Consider the following 14155-nt stretch of genomic DNA (forward strand, 5'->3'; position numbering starts at 1 on the left):
TCTTTGTGACTTTAGCACATTCAGAATATTCACACCATAGCATTATTAGGACAGTACACTAGTTTGTACTCATTTTACTATTTTCTTGATCAAGGGAACTTAAGAAATTGGCTTAAATGTTGCTTACTATTTTAGGTAATTGTCTTAGGGCGTTTGGTCTACAGGTTCTTGTCAATTGGTCCCAGTCTGTCTTTCCAAACTAATCTCCCAAATACCCATCTCCTATAAATTAATACTCTTTGGGGTCCCTGGGTGGCTCAGTGGGTTAAAGCCTCTGCTTTGAGCTCAGGTCATGATCTCAGGGTCCTGGGATCAAGCCCCGCATCGGGCTCTCTGCTCAGCAGGGAGCCTGCTTCCTCCTCTCTCTCTGCCTGCCTCTTTGCCTATTTGTGATCTCTGTCTGTCAAATAAATAAATAAAATCTTTAAAATAAATAATTAATATTTTAAAAAAATTAATTAATATTCTTTGTACCCTAAACTGCCAACTTCACACCATTCCTTTTCACATTGTTTTGTCTCTGGACATACTCCCTCTTCCTGGAATGCCCTTCTTCGCTTGTTCATGTTCTGTTTATTCTTCAGGACTCCAGCCTCTGATTTCCAATAAAATTATAAAAATAAAAAATTAGTTTTCTAAGTTAGTTTTAGACTAATTAGTCTAAATTAGTTTTCTAAATAAATCTTTTCTGTAATAGCATTTCATATCCTGAGTTGGGCTGTGTATTCACTTTGAAGCAGTTAGGTAACATTAGGAGATAAACCTGTAAAATATTGAACATATAATAAGCACTCATTAGTATTAGTTGATTTTTCTTTTTTTGTTTTTCTCCTGCTTAGGTCAGACAACTAGATTCAGCACTGGAAATTTGTAAGGAAGAACTTGCCTTGCATTTGAATCAATTAGAAGGAAATAAGGAAAAGTTTGAAAAACAGCTGAAGAAGAAATCTGAAGAGGTAAATTAGTATTTTTGTGAAAAAAGCATATTTTCCACATGATTTCTTTTTGAGATATTATTTTTAAGATTCTTTAAAAGTATATCTCTTATCAGTAGCTAATAAAAAAAACCTTTCCATTAAAGGGAGCGTGGGTGGCTCAGTGGGTTAAATCTACTGCATTGGGCTCAGGTATTGATTCCACGGTCCTGGGATCAAGCCCTCCATTGGGCTCCCCGCTGAGCAGGGAGACTGCTTCTCCCTCTGTATAACCTCCATGAAGAATTCCTTTATTTTTTTGTAAGAATTTATAATATAAATTTTAAATAAATTGTGTTTTTAAAATTAAATATAAGCCTTAAACCTTAAATTCTTGTTTAGAAATAGTCCCCCAGGGGCGCCTGGGTGGCTCAGTGGGTTAAGCCTCTGCCTTCGGCTCAGGTCATGATCTCAGGGTCCTGGGATCGAGCCCCGCATCGGGCTCTCTGCTCAGCGGGGAGCCTGCTTCCCCCTCTTTCTCTGCCTGCCTCTCTGCCTACTTGTGATCTCTCTCTCTTTCAAATAAATACATAAAAAATTAAAAAAAAAAATAGTCCCCCCAAAATGTCCAGCAAAATTGACTTGAATGTATCAGAAAGTTCCAACCAGAAAAATAGAATCCTTTCTATTATCTTTAAAGTGGAGAGAATTTTATGCAGAGAATTAGATACACAGGTGCTTGAAGAGGGGAGAAGCAAACAAATCATGGTAAGATGACTCATATTATCATAAGCAAGGACCTACTACCATCATCAGGGATAGAGAAATATCAGGAAGAGATGCTATGATTATAGTACAGAAGCAGGATTGCCTAGTGGAGCGAGGTCCACAAAGGAATCTGTCTAACTGAAACTGAGGCTATCGAGGAGGAGAACTGCTCCCGGTCCCTCCCATTGGCTAAATCTTTCTATTACACTAAAGGGAATACCTGGAGCAGAGCAAATACCTGGAGCAGAGCAAAAGGAAGGCATGCATAGATCTAAAAGCAGATATGTAGTTGACTAACATTCCAGTCTTAGGTATATCACGTAATTATATAAGCTTAGAGATTCAAAAAGAAAAATCTTCATATTTTATTGGTTCTGTCTTCTTCCTTCCATGTCTCTCCATGAAGGCTATTATAGCATCTTTGTTTCTCTATTACAGTATATGGAATTTAAGTTACCTCAACTATGGATACTTTGACTTTTTAAGATAAAAATATTATTTTTATTTTACCTTGAACTTCTTCAAACATTACTTAAACATTTCTTTGCTAGCCTTCGCTATACTTGAGTGTAATGGACTTGGCAGAGATGGAATTTGGAGACAAGCAGTGTTTGTAACAAGATAGTTTGTTGAGCTTTAACACTTTGTGTTCTCAGAAACTGCCTCAGAGACTAGGGTGGATAGTAAGCATTAACCTAAAATAGAACTTAAAATTATTTCCAAAACAACTGGAAGTATAAACCTAGGCTCCAGGGGCACCTGGGTGGCTCAGTGGGTTAAGGCCTCTGCCTTCAACTCCGGTCTTGATCCCAGAGTTCTGGGATCCAGCCCCACATCAGGCTTTCTGCTCAGCAGGGAGCCTGCTTCCCCCCACCTCTCTCTCTGCCTGCCTCTCTGCTTACTTGTGATCTCTGTCCAAATAAATAAATAAATACATACATACACACACACACACACACACACACACACACCAACCAACCAACCAACCAACCTAGGCCCCAAACTGAATTAGAAATCAGAAGTAGTAGTCAGGTATGTACAACTATACTAAGGAATAAGTAAGTAAATTAGGAAGATTCGTACTTTTTATTGCTGCTGAATTATTATCTCAATGCATGTGTATTTGGCTTACTTAACAGGTTATCTTTCACTCTTGCACATATGTTGATAAGATACAGAGAAAAATCCAATTACTATTTATTTTGTTTTCTTAAGTACCACCCCCATACATTTATTTACTTTTGAGTTATTTGTCTTTAGAGCAAATTTTAATATCAGTGCTGGTAAATATAATTACAGTTGACCCTTGAACAACCCAGAGGTTAGGGTTGACCACCCCCTCCCCACCATGTACTTGAAAATCCCTATATAACCTTGGATTTCCCAAAAACTTAACTACGAATAGCCTACTGGTGATTAGACGTCTTAACATAACACAGATAATTAACACATATTTTCTATGTTATATGTATTATATACTGTTTTCTTACAATGAAGTGAGCTAGGGAAAAGAAAATGTGATTAAGAAAATCATAAGGGAGAGAAAATACATTTACAGTTCTGTACTATAAAAAATCTGCATGAGTAGACCTGTGTAGTTCAAACCCATATTGTTCAAGAGTCAGCTGTATTATCTTGGATCAGATGAGGTTTTCATCATTTATAGCTAGGTTTTAGAAAATTGGATTTGATTCATAGTGCATCCATTCTTTTAGTAATAGGTGATGTTATAAAGATGTTTTAAAATCTTTTAAATCAGTAAATATTTCCAAATTACGTACTAACTGAATAATTAGGTGACCCTAGAGCATACCGGTAAGACGTTATCCCGTTGTAAAAACTAAATGTTGATTATCTACAACAAAAAGCTAATAAATATTCCTCTGAAATTTTGCCTCAGGTAAATATTATTTTCCACATGTTGAAGTAAGTACATTTATGATTAAAATAATAGTAACTTTAGAGTTCTGAATCATTTTGAAAATATTTTAATTCCATATTAGAAAGCTTAAAAAAGTGATAAAAGTATGATGCAGAATTACATTGTTAACATGATAGGAGAAAATAAACACAAAATAGATGTAAATAACCCTAAACACTTTTTGCATAAAATCAATCATTTTATTGGTATTTTTATTCAAATTGATAGACTTAAATTTCAAGAAGTTGGCATCATATCAGTAACTTTTCTGGATTATATTTTACTTAATTTATTTATTTTAAAGATTTTATTTTTTATTGGAGAGAAAGAGAGCATACGAGCAGAGGGAAGGGCAGGTGGAGAGGGAAGGGTAGACTCCTCACTGAGCACGGAGCCTAACTCCGGGCTCAATCTTACGATCCACCTAAGCCAAAACCAAGAGTCGGACGCTCCACTGACTGGGGTACCCAGGCATCCCTGGGTTATATTTTATTTTTTGTAATAATTGTGAGAGTATTTTTCCTTTAGATATAATCTGGATAAAATTAATTGTCAAGTAGATTTTATAGTATAATTTCTAATTTCTTCTTAACCCTAATTATAAAATGATAAATCCCTTAGGAAATTATTCTCTGAACATAATAACTTAGTAGAGAATATAATGTAAAATCTATTTCTTATATTTTAAAGTCAAGTGGAAGTTAAAGGGTAGTACAATTAAATACCACTTTGAATATATGCAGGTTGATATTTTTAATTGAAAATATTTTTAATTGAAATTATTTTGCCAGTGACCAGGTTGCTGAAATAAATTTTTTATTGTTATTATGTGGTATGGTTTCCTGGTGTTTTGGCTAAGGCTTATCTTTTTTTTCTTCTGTTTCATCTTATCTTAATATTTTGACCATCTTTTTCTCTGACTATATAAATTATAAGACAGGATGTTCCAATAAAGAAAAAATAGTACTTGAACTTATCTTGCAGGCAAGTCAGTTCTGTATAAAATAAACTATTGTACTAAGTGTTATCTGCAGTTTTCTTGGGGGCTAGCAAGTAAAACAGAGAAAACAGGTGATACTGATACATGTTGGCACTAAACAAATTATTTTCATGTAGACAAAATTAAATAGATTGGCATTAAAAAAAGAACTATAATAATAGAATTAGAAATTGGTTAGTTGCCTAAGGTTCTCCAAGTATACAGTGTCAGCATATAATGAAAAAATGCAAAACTTAAGAGCTTCTCATCATGAGCAAAGAATATTTTGCTACTGGCTGTTCTTTTGCTACTTTCTCTTTACTGCTGACAGTGGTACTGACTGTTCAACTGCTGGATAATTAGAAAAAAGGACCAAATCAGAGTTATCTTCCACTATTTCTTAGCAGTTTAAAATTCCTTCCTTCTGGAATACTTATTGGGAAGGTATTTTTTGCTTTAAAGGAGTGGCTTTTATTTTCCTTCATATTAAAAATAGTTATTATGTAAGCAACAATAACATATTTTTTAAAGATTTACCTACAATCCACTTTCTTATACATAACTTTTCAGTTTTCTATTTGCCTGTATATTTTTATTTTATTTTATTTTATTTTTTTTAAAGATTTTATTTATTTGTCAGAGAGAGAGGGAGAGAGAGCGAGCACAGGCAGACAGAATGGCAGGCAGAGGCAGAGGGAGAAGCAGGCTCCCCACTGAGCAAGGAGCCCAATGTGGGACCCGATCCCAGGATGCCGGGATCATGACCCGAGCTGAAGGCAGCTGCTTAACCAACTGAGCCACCCAGGCGTCCCAAGCCTGTATATTTTTAATAATTATGTTAGTGAAATGTAATTCTGGGGGGCTTTTTCCACTTAATTTCATTTTGTAAAATGTTATATTTCCTACTGTCTTTTAAATTATGATTTTAGGGAACCTGGTTGGCTCATTTGGTTAAGCAACTGCCTTTGGCTCAGGTCACAATCCTGGAGTCCCGGGATCAAGTACCGCATCGGGCTCCCTGCTTGGTGGGGAGTCCGCTTCTCCCTCTGACCCTTCCCCCTCTTATGCTCTCTCTCTCTCATTCTCTCTCAAACAAATACATAAAATCTTTAAAAATAAATAAATAATTATTTTAAATGGTTGCATCATTTTAAATCAGATTGATGTATCATCATTTATTAAGCTTTCCCCTTTCTTTTGGGAGCACATAAAGAATATTATAAAATATATATTATATTATGCTGCATTATTACTATGATTTTTAAAATAATTTCTTTGGGCAGTTTTATTGGATTTGGATTACTAGGACAAAGGGAATTTTTTTCCTTCTTAATAGGTACTTCCAAATAATTGTAAAGGTATCTTAATAAAGCTGCTTTGGAGGCCAGCATATTCAAGTCCTAAATATTTGGCAAGAATGAATACACTTTCTTAGTTGATACTGTCATTCCTTTATATGTTTTTTGGAGGATGAATAATTACACACCTTACTGAGATTATTTTACAAACAGCAGTAGTAGCAATGATAATATAATAAATAGCACCTAACATGTGTGCAGTTTTTCGGCTATAGTGTATTCTCAGTAAGGAGAAAAGAGTCTTTATATAGAGTGTGGAGAAATCCATGGCTTCCTGGGGTCTCTCCCTTTTCTGGGTGGGGTTCAGATAAAAAATGTTCATTTCTATAGCAGTGAAATATGGCAATATGTGTGCGGTGTTTCTGCCCATAGAAGTCTGTTTATGACTCAAAGTTCAGGTTTTTTATTGTGGGTTGGTCCCCTAGGACAAGGATCAAAATTACAGACTCCCAGAAGGAAAGCATGATTCAGTGCCATAGCGAGGCAAGACAATCTCATCACTTAGGCAATGTTTCAAAAGCCACATTCCCAGACACCAGCCAGGAGTCAGCCTTATAAGCAGACCCTTCTAACATATACTCCCATCAGAAAAGTGAACCTGACCTTCCGTATAACAAACAATAGCCGTAAAAACAATCATTCAACGTGACAAGTGAAGATAATAAGGAAGACAGCTTTGACGTTATGACTTCTTATTTGAAATGTCATTTTAATGAGAAATGTATATATTTATTAGGTATACTGTTTACAGAAAGAACTAAAGATAAAAAATCACAGTCTTCAAGAGACTGCTGAGCAGAATGTTATTCTACAGCACACTCTTCAGCAACAGCAGCAAATGTTACAACAAGAGACAATTAGAAACGAAGAGCTAGAAGACATTCAAACTAAACTTGAAAAACAGGTATATCTTATTGGTCAAAATAGTTTCACTTGTATGAAATAGAAATTTTAATAATCAATAATAAATATTTTGTTATATTGCTGTTTACCTCACAGATTTCATGTTGTAAGAAATATTCTGTGTTAACATTGAAAAATGGGTGAAGTTGTATTTGTGTATATTCTAACCGGCACCTTGAATACCATGGGCACATTTTTGTCATCCGTAGAACTTAGTTATAATTTAGACTTCTTCATTCAACCATGTTTTTTGGATCAGGACTTGTGATAATCCCTAAACAAATGCTAAAGCAGTGCACTACAAGAAAAATCCCAGAGGAAACTACTGACTTCTAAAAATAACTTCTCACTCCAGTGAAATTAATTAAACTCTAGGAATTTAATACTAGAATTGAATCTTTTCTTTCATTCATTGCCAGTTCATATGAATTCTTCAGACAGATATTTCATATTTTTTGTGGTTTCTCTTTTTCAAACTTCACAAAAATGTGTGAATTAGAAAATGATAGTTCCCTGTAATCTCACAACACCTCACTCACCTTTTTGTCATTTGGATTGCTTTTTATTTACGTATTTTGAATTCATCCTCAGCCTCTCTAGTGGAACTAAAGAATCCCTCAATACATTCAAACATATCAAGTTTTCTTTTTTTTAGAGACAGCTGTTCTGCAGCTCTCCATCCCTTTTGTAAAAGTCTTCATCCAGAAGCATTTCTTCATCTCATCTGTGTTTGATTACCACTTCCTAAGTCCCCTGTTGTTGACTCTGGCTTATAGAATTGATTAAAATTCTTATTCCTTCTGAAGTTGTTTTCATTTCCATAATGATTTTATGGTTTCCATCCCTCTCTCTCTCTTTTTTTTTTTTCTCTCAAATCTACCAGTTCGTTTGTATTTTTCATTTGGTAAACTTTTTTTCTTCTTGATCTTTGTTTTAAGAGATTTTTGTATGTTCTTTAACTTCTTTGAGGGTCTAAAGAATTTTTTTTTAAATTTTTATTTATTTATTTGACAGAGATCACAAGTAGGCAGAGAGGCAGGCAGAGAGAGGGGAGGAAGCAGGCTCCCTGCGGAGCAGAGAGCCTGTTGCGGGGTTGATCCCAGGACCCTGGGATCATGACCTGAGCCGAAGGCAGAGGCTTTAACCCACTGAGCCACCCAGGCGCCCGAGGGTCTAAAGAATTTTATATCTAAACATTTCTGTAGTATTTGGAGTAAATTTTCCAGTATATACAATATTCTCTTTCTGCCTTTCATTCATGTTTCTCTATGTATAGATTCCATGTTAGATCCTTTTGGATTATTACTCTTTAGATTCTTTCTGCTTATGAGTGTGCTATTTAATAAAATGCAAAGTGGGTGGGTTTTGATGATTCCCTTTAGTTTTTACCTGGGTACTATTTTAATTTTATTCTTGGAATTTGAGTTAGAGGTGTGGATATTAATAACTTACAATCTGTATTCAGTTATTTAGTGAGAGGTCTTAGAAGAGCAGAAAGGAGGGACGCCTGGGTTGCTCAGTTGGTTAAGTGGCTGTCTTTGGCTCAGGTCATGATTCCAGCGTCCTGGGGTCAAGTCCCACATCAGGCTCCTTGCTCGGCAGGGAGCCTGCTTCTCCCTCTGCCTCTGCCTACCACTCTGCCTGCCTGTGCTCGTGCTCTCTCTCTCTATAACAAAAAATAAAATCTTTAAAAAAGCGGGGGGGCACCTGGTGGCTCAGTGGGTTGAGCCTCTGCCTTCGGCTCAGGTCATGATCTCAGGGTCCTGGGATCGAGCCCCGCGTCGGGCTCTCTGCTCGGCAGGGAGACTGCTTCCCCCTCTCTCTCTGCCTGCCTCTCTGTCTACTTGTGATTTCTCTCTCTGTCAAATAAATAAATAAAAATCTTAAAAAAAAAGAAAAGAAGAGCAGAAAGGATAACCAGAGTCATATAAATGTTCACTGAAAACATGGAGTGGCTGAGATTAACTAGGAAGAAAATACAGAGTGAGAGGTGGGAAGATTGACTTGGGCAGATGTCTGTGAGATGTGGTACATAGAAGCCAAAGTAACTATTTCATGAAATTAGGAATGATAATTGGTGTCTTGGGTTGCTGAAATCAATATCAAGTAAAATGAAGGTTGAGAAATGTCCACTAGGATGATCAACATAGAGGTCGTTAGTGACCTTGCTCAGTTTCTGTAGAATGGCTAACTTGCTTTGGGTGGAGGAATGAGTGAGAAGTGAGAAGATGATACAACAAGCATAGAAAACTGATAAACTGGGCTTTGACGAGGAGGAAAGAAAGGGTGGTGGTGGTAGTTGGAGACAGGTAGAGGTATGGGTAATTTTTTATGATGGGAATATCTTGAACATGTTTAAATGATAATATAAAGAAGCCAGAAGGAGAGAGGAGTGATTCAATAGTATGAATTCCTGAGAAAGTGGATAAGTTCCTCAGAAAATGAATTCAGAACACCAGTGAAGCAATTTGACTTATATAGGAGGAAAATACTTCTATCAATAGGAGCAAGTGAAAGTGGTAACCTTTGAGGGGCAGTTGGGAATTTAAAAATCCTTCACCTAATGAGCCAATTTGTGAAGAAGGAAAGCAACATAGTTTGCAAGCGAAGAAAACATTTCAAATGAAAAGGGGAACATTACCAGGGCACCTAGGTGGCTCAGTGGGTTAAAGCCTCTGCCTTCGGCTTGGGTCATGATCTCAGGGTCCTGGGATCGAGTTCCACATCAGGCTCTCTGCTCAGCGGGAGCCTGCTTCCCTTCCTCTCTCTCTTTCTCTGCCTGCCACTCTGCCTACTTGTGATCTCTGTCTGTCAAATAAATAAATAAATCTTTAAAAAAAAAAGAAGAAGAAGAAGAAAAGGGGAACATTACCATTATTTTGTTCAATTCTTATAAATCCTACTTTGGTGTTATGATGTGGCTACTTCTATAAATATGTATATGAATGAAATATCCTACACGAAGTTAAGTTTTGCTTTTTTTTTTTACTGAAACATTTGCTTCCTCGTCTGTACTTTGAGTTTTATAATACATCTTGAAATTGAATGATAGCCTAGACTACATAGTTATGTAAATATTTTTCTTCCAAAGAATATTATGATGTGACTGAACTTAAAATACCTAAAGAAAATTATATTTTCAAGGTGTCAAAACTGGAACAAGAACTTCAAAAACAAAGGGAAAGTTCAGCTGAAAAGTTGAGAAAAATGGAGGAGAAATGTGAAGCAGCTTCGCATGAAGCCGATTTAAAAAGGCAAAAAGTTATTGAGCTTACTGGTACTGCCAGGTAAAATGGATATGTTACTTTTTTTTTTTCTTCCTATTTTATTATCAGTAGTTACCTGAATTTCAATATCAGATAATGTTAAGTGAAGTATTTGCTTAAGGATCGAATTTCTTTACAGCCTGTGTTCTTAACATTTTGTTTGTACCTTTATATTTTTCTTTATGCCTTTTTTGTATTGTATTTTAATATTCTTTATCCTCCTATTATATTATAAGTTCCTTAAGGCCAAAATAATTTCTGGTTTATTTTTGGGTCCTCCCACAACAGTTAGCATAGTTCCCTATACCTCATAGGCACTAAGCAAGTGCTGTGTTATATTAAATTGTGAATAGTATTAAAAGTTTTAGGTAAAGATGTACTCATTGAAAACTTTCATGGTGTCTAATTGTTTATGGGAAAGAATAACTTAACAGAATACAGCAGTGGTTCTGAACCTTAACTGAACATTAAAATTACCTGAGAAGCTTTAAAAAGTACTGATGCCTTGGTCTCACCTCTAAGGATTCTGATTTAATTTTGCTAAGCCGGGCCCAGGAATCAATAGTTAATTGGTTAAGAAAGGGACCCATAGCTGAAAGCATGTCTCAGCTTCCCCAGACCCCTTATGCTTTGTCAGTAAGAGTTTACATAATTAATAATACACTCATATTCAAACCACCATGCTATCAACAGGAATCAAGAGTTAACTTGAACTAGGACCCTATGTCCCCAGGTTCCTTCTCTCCCACTGGCAGGAGTAAAGATCAGGCCTTGTGCATTGAGTAGCAACTTTCTTTTCTAGATATCAACTCTCTCAACTGGGTCAAGAAGATTGCCCTGTGTTTAAGACTTAAGATCACAGTTCTTCAGACCTTCTTTCTTCCACTGATTGGTGTCTCCCACACAACAGCCTCACCACCAGGGTCTGCTTGAATAGTTACATAATAACTTTATCCTTGCTAATGCTAGATGCCACAAGAAGCTGTGTATTTCCAGGTCAACAGTCATCTCTCATACTAATTCCCCAAACCTTACCACATACACTGTTTCCTTCTCAGCTTATCCCAACTTCTGGAGACCTCTACTTGTCCTCTGAAATTCACAGTCCATCCTGAAAGGCATTCTCTATATTCCCTACTTTTTTTCCCCTCTTGCTTTAACAGAAATTTTACTTTTCCCTAAGGACCTTGCTTCATGTCCTGCAGCCCTCTAAAGTTAAAACTTTTTTCTCTGGTCTTCAGACCATATCATTCCTCACTGTTGGTGACACCTACAGGCCACCTGATGTACTGTTGATTCCTCCAACACCACTCCAACACCATTATTCTTGAGGATTTCAATATGTTAGCTGATCCATCTGAGATGCTAGCTTCTCATTTAAAGATCCCTCTCCTGTAATGAACTTGAGCTCTATCATACCTCAGCCACTCACTCACATGATTTACTCTAGATCCTATCATTTTCAGTATCTCTGGTTTTTCTGTAATCTGAATATTTGGCATCTATACCTCTATTATCTCTTGATTTCCTTTAATACCCCCAAACTCAACAGTTCTTTGATCTCACCAGGACTTAATTCATCAGTTCCATCACTGTTTCATTCCCTGATGTCTTCTCCTTTCTTTACCCAGCTTAAATTCTAATCAGTCATTAAAATTAATGATTTGCATCTACTTGAAATTCTCTTATCTCTTTCTTTTTTCTACACAGCACTAAAAATCCAACTCACACTACTCTGTGCTTGCATCTTTAGAGAAGCTGGAGGAAAATATAAGCACACTGATCAGTCTTACCTTAAATTCATAATTTCATCCTTAAGGTCCCTTAAGGGACCTGCTGTCTGTCAATCACAACATTACTAACTTCTGTAGAGGACTCTTTTATAGTCATTTTCTTTCAAAACTCCTAACAACCACTCCCCAGTCTTTGCTGTCATTGATGATCTTGCTTTCTGTTTCAATGGGAAAATTGAAGCAATGCTTGTTACTTTTCTTATTCTCACTCTTTGACTTCTAGACAAAACCTTTCCTTGATTATAGCTAATAGGCACATTTAGGAGGAAAAGTAAGTCCCAAATACTAATAAGAAGCTTATGAGCAAAATGATTAAACTTCATAAGAAAGAAATGTCCTAGTTCCATGCTATCTTTTCCTCATGAAGCAGGGTTTTTTCATTTTCTCTGGTCCCACTATTGCTTCTTTCCCTTCTGGAACTACAATTTATAAAACTCTGTTTTTCTCTCTCAAAAGTTATAACAGTTAAAATATCTCCTTGGATCTGTTTTAGAACTAAAATATCTTCAGATAGAAAGAAAGGAAACTAACTTTTTGAAGCAGGTATTAAAAGGTGCTTCTGGTGCTACATGTAAATGTCACTTCATGTAAATGATCCTGACCCTGGTTTCTCAGTGCTGAGGCTCGTATAGCACTTTTATTTTACATTGGAAGAGGCCAGAGAGTCTGGACAGAGAGCCAGCCATCATATTCTTAAAGTTTAGTATTATGTTTGCATAACCCTTCCTTTGGCTTTATTTCCAATCTCAGAGTTGATTGCTCTCAATAACTCTGCAGTAAGACAGTGAAATATTTCTGGAAAAACTGGGTGTGTTTAAAGCCTGTTGTAAAATTTTGAAAGGGAAAAATTTTTGGTATTGGATTATTTATATAATAATTAAAATTTTCAAATCCATAAATATTTATTATACTAATGCCTCATTTACCTAGCATCAAGAAATAATGAGTAGGAGTGCCTGGGTGGCTCAGTGAGTTAAAGCCTCTGCCTTCGGCTCAGGTCGTGGTTCCAGGATCCTGGGATCGAGCCCCGCATCGGGCTCTCTGCTCAGCGGGGAGCCTGCTTCCTCCTCGCTCTCTCTGCCTGACTCTCCGCCTACTTGTGATCTCTCTCTGTCAAGTGAATAAATCTTAAAAAAAAAAATAATGAGTAGTTGCTGATAAATAAGAGTGGAATTTACCTTTACCAAGTACTGAAACTTTAAAACAAAACAAAAAACTCCTCTTGGCAGAAATTTTCTAAAATATATATTTTCTTGTTATTTTAAATTTTTCTGGTTGTCTGAGGATTATCATTACATACATCAGTTATTGTACCGTGCCGAAAAATACAGTAGCACCTCAACAAAATCTTGAAGAGTACAGAGCTCTGGTTTTTTACTAAATGTCTGTAGATTACTGTCCTTTTCAAGTTCTTCTATTTTTTTAATGTAATTTTCTCCCAATTCTTTTGCTGACAAGCTGTCATCTTTTGGTACTATATGCCAACCTCTTGCATTTATTATTTTCTAATTATGTTTTATATCTACTGTAATATAAGAAATTAATTAATCAAGCTAAAAAATCACTTACATGGAATTTTAGAAATGTAAAAGGGTAATTGGCACTTACCTAATAAGCTTCTTAGCTTTTTGGACTATGGACATATTTGAGGGTGTGATAAAAAGCTGTGGATTATTTTCTATACCTAGAACATATGTATACATAATTTTGCATATTGTTTCAGGAGTTTTATAGTTCTCCTCAAGTTCACTCATGGACATCAGATTAAAAACCTCTTGAACAAATCCACATTTGTCTAAATTGCATTTACAAAAGAAATGTTCCTACTTGGAAACTCAATTTACAAAATATCCAAGACATAAAGAACAACAACAAAAAAATGTTGATTCAAAGAGCGTCACTTCTACCCACCATTGAGGCTGACATTAGCACTTGTTTACTTAGTGAATATCACTTTGGAATTACCAACAAATGGGCTTAAAACTGTCTCTCACTATGTTGATTTGTCAATAGGTAGAAAATCTTCCATGTTGGAATAAGCTCAGGACTGACTGAAAGTTAGTAAACCTGATTCTCTCACTGTTAATAATTATTTGTCTTTTCCCAGACAACTCACTGACCTTCCAGTTTCCTCATCTCTAAAGCAAGAAAGTCGCACTAGTTGGGGAACCCCACTAGTCCCTTGTAAAGCTAAAAAGGATAACATAAATAATAAAGGTCTGAATAAAAATAACTCACTTGATTCTCCTATGA

The 14155-nt window shown here is 35.9% G+C and overlaps 1 protein-coding gene across 2 annotated transcripts in view; it reads left to right on the top strand.

The window, feature by feature from the left end:
• CCDC18 (coiled-coil domain containing 18) overlaps positions 1–14155 on the top strand; it is a 117363-nt gene that overhangs the window by 51716 nt on the left and 51492 nt on the right. For both annotated transcript variants that reach the window (XM_032867154.1, XM_032867152.1), the window contains exons 18-20: positions 840–956; positions 6677–6844; positions 9988–10130. In XM_032867154.1, coding sequence (XP_032723045.1) covers positions 840–956; positions 6677–6844; positions 9988–10130 — 428 coding nt within the window. The remainder of the gene's footprint in view (positions 1–839; positions 957–6676; positions 6845–9987; positions 10131–14155) is intronic.

The sequence above is a fragment of the Lontra canadensis genome, unplaced genomic scaffold, assembly GCF_010015895.1.
Source record: "Lontra canadensis isolate GAN:19392208 unplaced genomic scaffold, GSC_riverotter_1.0 scaffold33, whole genome shotgun sequence".
Lineage (NCBI taxonomy): Eukaryota > Metazoa > Chordata > Mammalia > Carnivora > Mustelidae > Lontra > Lontra canadensis.